The sequence below is a fragment of the Triticum aestivum genome, chromosome 7B (assembly GCF_018294505.1).
Source record: "Triticum aestivum cultivar Chinese Spring chromosome 7B, IWGSC CS RefSeq v2.1, whole genome shotgun sequence".
NCBI lineage: Eukaryota > Viridiplantae > Streptophyta > Magnoliopsida > Poales > Poaceae > Triticum > Triticum aestivum.
Genome location: NC_057813.1, coordinates 441,518,178 through 441,525,310, shown reverse-complemented (window position 1 = coordinate 441,525,310; position 7,133 = coordinate 441,518,178). Strand labels below are relative to the sequence as shown.

The window sequence follows — 7,133 nt, the reverse complement described above, 5'->3', positions numbered from 1 at the left end:
CGGGACTCTTCTGGCCCTCTCTCCAAGCCTCATAGGTGTCTTCTGGTCCAATAAAAATCATTGTAAGTTCTATTCTGTTTGGACTCTGTTTGATATTCCTTTTCTGTAAAAGTCAAAAACAAGGAAACACAGAAATTGACACTGGGCTCTAGATTAATAGGTTAGTCCCAAAAATATAAAATAGCATATTAATGCATATAAAGCATCCAAAATAGATAATATAATAGCATAGAACAATCAAAAATTATAGATACATTGGAGAAGTATCAGTGTGGAGAGGGATGATTGTGGCTATGGTCGGGGCACCGGGGCAGTGGTTTATATAGCACAGGTGAGCGGCAGACAGACGGAAGGGTGGCGCCGAAGGAGAGGCCTTGGCAACCACATGCCATCAATGCGGGCGGCAGACGAACGAACGGGCGGCCATCGTGTCGTTTGAAGACGCGGTAATCGCGTGCACCGGGAAGCGGCGCGGGCGGCGCTCTCTTGGCCGGGCCACCTTAATGCCGGCGCTACTACTTCTTGAGCTTGCATTCGTTTTTCCCTTGAAGAGTAAAGGGTGATGAAGCAAAGTAGAGATAAGTATTTACCTTCGTTAAGAACCAAGGTATCATTCCAGTGGAAGGAACACACAAGTCTCCAATAGATGCACCTACACAAACAAACAAATACTTGCATCCAACGCGAAAAAGAGGTTGTCACCCTTCACGGTCACTTGCTGAGATTTGATAGAGATAGGTATAAATGATAACTAAAAGTGCAAAATAAAGTAAATGTAAATAAATTGCAACAAGGTATTTTTTGTTTTGGTTTTGGTTTTATAGATCTGAAAATAATATGATAAAAATACACCCGGGGGGCATAGTTTTGAGTAGAGGCTTCTCTCTTGAAAGAAAGCATACGGTGGGTAAACAAATTACTGTTGAGCAATTGATAGAAAAGCGCATATTTATGACGATATCCAAGGCAATGATCTTGAATATAGACATCACGCCGGTGACTAGTAGACCGACTCCTGCCTGCATCTACTACTATTACTCCACACATGGACCGCTATCCAGCTTGCATCTAGTGTATTAAGTTAACAAGAATGAAGTAATGCCTTAGGTAAGATGACATGATGTAAAGGGATAGATCCAATGAATATGAATAAACTCCACCTTATCCTTAGTAGCAACAATACACATACGTGCCTCGCTACCCTTTCTGTCAATGGTGAGGACACCGCAAGATTGAACCCACTATAAAGAACCTCTCCCGTTGCAAGAAAAATCAATCTAGTTGGCCAAACAAAATCAATAGATAGGAGAGAAATACAAAGCTATCTTAATCATGCATAAAAGAGTTCAGAGAAGACTCAAATAATATTTATAGATAGTCTGATCATAAATCCACATTTCATTGGATCTCAACAAACGCACCGCAAAAGAGGATTACATTGAATAGATCTCCAAAAACATCGAGGAGAACATTGTATTGAAGATCAAAGAGAGTGAAGAAGCCATCTAGCTACTTGCTATGGACCCGTAGGTCTGTGGTAAACTACTCACACGTTATCGGAAGGGAACCAAGGTTGATGTAGAAGCCCTTCATGATTGAATCTCCCTCCGGCAGAGTGACGGAAAAGGCCCCAAGATGGGATCTCACGAGAACAGAAGCTTGCGGCGGCGGAAAAATAGTTTTGGTGTGCCCTATGGTATACGGGGAATATTTATGGACCTGGGATTAGGGTTAGAGGTGCCACGATGGGCCCACAAGCTTGGGGGCGCCCCCTAGGGCGCGCCTCCTCAGCTTGTGGCTCATCCGTGACCCTTTTGCCCTCCTTCCGAAGTTTCCTAGGTGTCTTCTATTCCTAGAAAAACCGTCAAAAAGTTTTGTTCCGTTTGGTATTGATTTTCTGTAAAGGACAAAAATAAGGAAAAAACAGCAACTGACACTTGGCACTAGGTTAATAAGTTAGTCCCCAAAAAGGTATAAAATAGCATAATAATGCATATAAAGCATCCAAGATGGATTATATAATAGCACGGAACAATAAACGACAACGCTATGTGGGACAACCTTTCCACGAATATTAAGCACGAGGTGGCCACCCTTGAGGCCGCCATGCCAGGCGGATCGAGGCTGGCATGTCATCCAGCTCACCGGTGTCCGATGACGAGGACGACACCATGATGGAGACAAATTTCGACGAACACGCACCGGAGCCCGCGCTTGTGCATGCTGGCTTCACCATGGAGCAGGCGGAGGCACACTTTAATGCTGCAATGGCGGAGGAGCACTCTGCGTCGGCGCCTATGTCGGCATTCCAGCAGGCGCGGGAGAAACAATGGTACAACATGTTTCTCCTCGAGCAATGTCGACTGGTGGAGGGCCAAATAGACAGTGAGCGAGGAGGGCATGCCGGCCATGGCCTCGGAGAACCCCAAATCATCGCCGAGCAGCGTGCGATCTACGAGGCCGCTCAGGCTCAAGCCGCTGCTCGCCAGGAACAGGCTGCCGCGGAGGCGGAGCTGCAGCCAACCACGAATGTGAACAAGGCCAGTTGTGCGTCCTACGCGACGCCTATGAACTTTCCGGCGGCCCGGTGGGACGGCGAGAGCGTCGACGCCTCCATTTGCATTGTGGACCTCACATCCACCGGTTCGGACAAGGCACAGACTCCTCCAAGGATGAGTAAGGCATGAGAGGCGGCAAGGCCTTGTGTCCCATATTGGTCAGTCCGTCTCGCATGTTCTACTCTTTCTCGCCGGAGACCGCACTTTTACTTTATCGGTCTTATCGTCGGTGCTCATGAAGACGGAGGATGGAGGGCACGGTCCGAGGAAGGGAACAACAAAGGCTTGGATGCCAAACTTCGCCAGATAGGTTTAGGGTAGGATAGTGTTTCTTTTTTGTAAATGTATTGAAAATCCGTCGTGTTTGCATGAATTTTGTCCAGTTAATTCACATAGTTGTTTAAATATATGTGGACAGCGTTGGGTGGCCGCCTTCGGCATCAGTGTCCGCAGACTGATCCCTCTATCCGTGAACAAATATCGGAGCAAAATTACTGGTCAGCGTTGGAGACGCGGCACAACTTCTACTCCTGAATGGCCGGTGCAGATGTGGGCAAGACCCACTGGCAGAGCGGAGGCAGTCGTTTTCTTCGTGATTGAAGCGCTAGGCTCAGTCGTTCAGTGCAGGTCAGGGGAGTCGGGTTTCACTGAAGATTATAATTCTTTTTTTGATTCCACAAAGATTCTAATCCTAATCATGTTACACAGTTCTGCAAAAGGTTGGAAACATCATGAGCGATTCTAATTCTACTACAGATGACCCAATTGAACATTTAGGGCTCATTTGGTAATCGGGGATCCACCCGGGATCCCCCTCCTTTCCCTGGCTGGAAAATACCTGGGCCGAATCGATCCAGAGAAGGGTAGCGCTGCATTTGGTGCCCAACAGAGGGGAGCGACCCCGGCCCTTTCCGCGGCCCTTCCCTGGCCGAGATTTCCACGCCTCCACAGGCCGTGGAGGAAATCCCCCTCTCGCTCGCTCCCACGACGACTCACTAACAACGAACGAGAGCGATGCCGCCTACTCCTTCCTGCCTTGAGCGCTGCTCTCGATTTGGCCTTCCCCAATCCCCGGTTACCCCCGAGCCCCAACAGCCAAAGGACGATGTAGATTTTCCACGGGGTTCAAGTTTGCACAGGCTAATTTCACCCCGAGGCACTTGTTCCCTGGGAGTAGCTCCTCTTAAATCCAAATGAAGCCTTACAGTTGCCCATGTAACCCGACAAGAAGACGACACACCATAGTTTACCAGCATACATATCCATCTCTTTCTTTTCCCTTTTCGCTCAACACAATATATTCATACATTTTCGTATTTTCCTCTTACTTCCACTTGTGTTTGAGGAAGATCACATCTGGCGCTCCCAGTGAGCATTTGAGCAAAAGGATCACATCTGCCAGTACTGCAATGTCAATCCTCAAACAAATACATGATCCTCAATGAGAAGGGTAACACGATTCTTCTTCGGGCCACGCATGTATCAGTAAGGAAAGCCATTTACGACGCTCCCGCCGTGGCGCCGCGCGCTTGGGGCGGCGTAGAGCAGATCGGCGAAGTCGCAGAGCTCGTTCACCTCCTCCACGCGCAGCGGCTCGAAAGCTGCCGCCGCTGGCTTCGCCGGCGCAGCCATCATCAGCTCGTCGCTGCCGGAGACGCAAGGCCGCCCTTGTTGGTCGGGTCTGCCGCAGGGCCTTGGGCGAGGCCTGTGTACCGAGGACGCCGGCGGCGGCATCTTGGAGTACTTGCCGGTGAGCCGCTGCACGACGGACTTGAAGTTGGCGGCGTCGGAGCTGACGAACTGCGTCTCGATGAACTTGACCTTCACGCCGCCGCCCCCGTTGCTCTGCTCCATGGCCGCCGCCATATATGTATGCTCCCCCTTGTCACTCCTCTCGGATGCAAAGGCGTGGCTGATCTGCACGCACGCACGAGCACGACGACTCTTCTTCGTTTTACTTCTGGTGTACTGTATGATGACGACGAACAGACGATCTGTGTCCGCTTGGCTGCACAAGCCGCGAGGTTATATAGGTTCGGTAGCTAAGCCAACTCTATAGCCACGGATTCCCCCACAACGCTAGCCCCATGACAGGTGGGGCACACGTGTGGCAGGCCCACCTGTCAGACACGAAAGAGGAGGCAGATGATCGGTCTGGTCAAAGATACGAGCCAGTCAGGAGGAGCAGTCAGAGATCGGGGGCGGACCAGGCGGTCAAGGGCTCGTGCGGATTAGACAGCGGCATCTTCTCGGCTCCTGGAGATCTTCTTTACCGCTTGTGGTGCTAAATTTTCTGTTTGTGTGAAAATTACGGGGCATAATAGCTAGACAGTGACGGCTGTGGAACTTGTAGATCAGTCGAGGTGTTGAATTGACCGTGGAAAATTTACCAACGTCCATGTCGTCCCTTCTCAATCAGGCATCCCATTTTCCACCGGAATTCGGGGAATTTGGGTTTCACTAATAGTACATAGAATGTTTTATGTTTGTGAATCAATCTGTGGTTGGATGGTTAGATGTACAGTGGTATTTCCAGTCCATCAGAATTTAAATTCTGATGCTCGCATTTATCTTAGATTTATTTTAGGATTTTCGGCAATACCCGTTCAACGGGAGAAATTAAGATATTGAGCAGCAACGACGTCCTAGATGGAGGGGAGTCGGAGGTTTGATGTGTTCGGGTGCAAGAGAGTGTTGTAGGGCGGTAGAGGACAAAGCAGCGAGCCGTTCAAAATAGCGCGGTCAGCCGTGGGTGGTGGGACCTGACATTGGAGTGGGGTTCAGGAGGAGGAAGACGACTTGAGGAGGAAGAAATGCTCTTGACCATTCGATCCTGATCAACAATGCTGATTGATTTGAATGAACTAAAAAACAATTTTGGCGCTGTGGCCGTGCTGAAGACCAGCACTCTGATTATTAGTTTTGTGGCCCCAATGAGATCAAAGCTGAAAAGTTGAACCTTGTTTTTAACTAGATACTTAGCACACTTATGTTTTGTTTATCTTGCTGCTTCTCTGACTCCACTATCGGCAGCCGATGATTTTGACTCCCATTAATCCCAAAGCTGAGTGTCTAGCTAGCGGATAATCGCCTAAACTTGTGCTGCATAGTCCAGTCAAACTTGTCTAGGTGGACTCAGATTATATGCACGCATGGACTTCTGCATATAGTATACGGTGAGGTAATGGTATACCTGCATATATATATGCTCCGTATGTGGCCATGTGATGGAGGGGTGGATAGCTAAGTTAATATTCTCATTGTTCCCATGACTCCATGAGGCTATGATCGGTGACATACGACCATTAATTAGTCATGTGTCCATGTCAGATGCCCGTGACTGGTCTATATATGCTAGCTGTGTTTCTAGAGAATAAAGATTGTGCGTGGAAGCTTAAGCTGTGACATCGTTTACTAGCTAGCCAGTGTGACCGGCCTGTGCGGATCGATTGGATATGGTGGTTGTTTATTTGATTTTCTGCTCGCGGACTTGACTTGCCTCGTAGACCAGCTAATGGCCACGACTCAATTTGGACTTCCAAGAGAGAGGGGGAACCATCTCTCTCTCTCTCTCTCTCTCTCTCTCTCTCTCTCTCTCTCTCTCTCCCTCTCTCCCTCTCTCTCTCTCTCTCTCTCACACACACACACACACACCACAAATCCTCTTTTTCAGGGTAACTAAGGATTTTATTCAAAATTAAAAACATTCGGAATACAAGCAATGTTAGGAACAATCCCCAGCCACACAAGGCGACCAACAGAAAGAGAAGAAGCTCCTTTAGCAACAGAATGAGCTTCAAAATTGGACTCTCTATGCTCAAAACAAAAATAACACTCAAAATTCCTTTTACTAAACTCAATTTCCTTCAAGATCGAAGCGTAAGAAGAAGCAGCTCCTTCTTTATGTTGTCAACGACTTCTAGGCAATCTGACGTGATGATCATCGAAGACTAAGATCATGAGCTAGCAATAGTGCCTCGCACAAACACCACAAATCCTATTTCATTTTCCTCATAATCGGTAGAACGCCCATACCCTCCCTCCCCCTTACTCGCTAGATTATTTTATGGGCTCGCCCATGTAAGGCATGAGCAAGGAAGCTCCCTTTCCTGGTTTTGGGAAGATATGAAAAGCTTCCCGAGCCAATTTTAGGAAGCTTCTAGAACCTTTTGATCAGTTTTTTCTTGTTTTTTCTAGACTGGTTTTGTTTGTTTTTCTTTTTTAGTACTTTTTTATTTTCCTTTTTAAAAACGTGCGAACTATTTTCAAATTCATTATTTTTTTCAAATACTTGAATATGTTCAAATCCATGAATTTCTTTTCAAATTTATGATTTTTTAAAATTTCATGATTTGTTTTTCAAATTCATGAACTTTTTTCTTAAAATTGATAACTTTTTACAAATCCATGAACTTTCTTTTCTAAATGCACAAACTTTTTCAAATTCATGAACTTTTTTACGCATATTTCATATTCATTTTTTCTATCAAAAGTGAACGGTTGACAGGTCAACCATCATCGACGAACCGAGCGACCAGTTCCCGTCGCTTTTCTCGGGCCAGGCCCATCTGCGAG

At 47.2% G+C, this 7,133-nt stretch overlaps 1 protein-coding gene across 1 annotated transcript; it reads right to left on the bottom strand.

Annotated features, from left to right (window-relative positions):
* Nucleotides 1-3,803: 3,803 nt before the first annotated feature.
* Nucleotides 3,804-4,384, bottom strand: LOC123160085 (uncharacterized; the record flags this gene model as incomplete). The annotated part of the gene is given in 1 exon segment (XM_044577904.1): nucleotides 3,804-4,384. A coding segment is annotated over 1 exon segment (344 nt), but the record flags the coding sequence as incomplete, so codon positions are not given.
* Nucleotides 4,385-7,133: the final 2,749 nt, after the last annotated feature.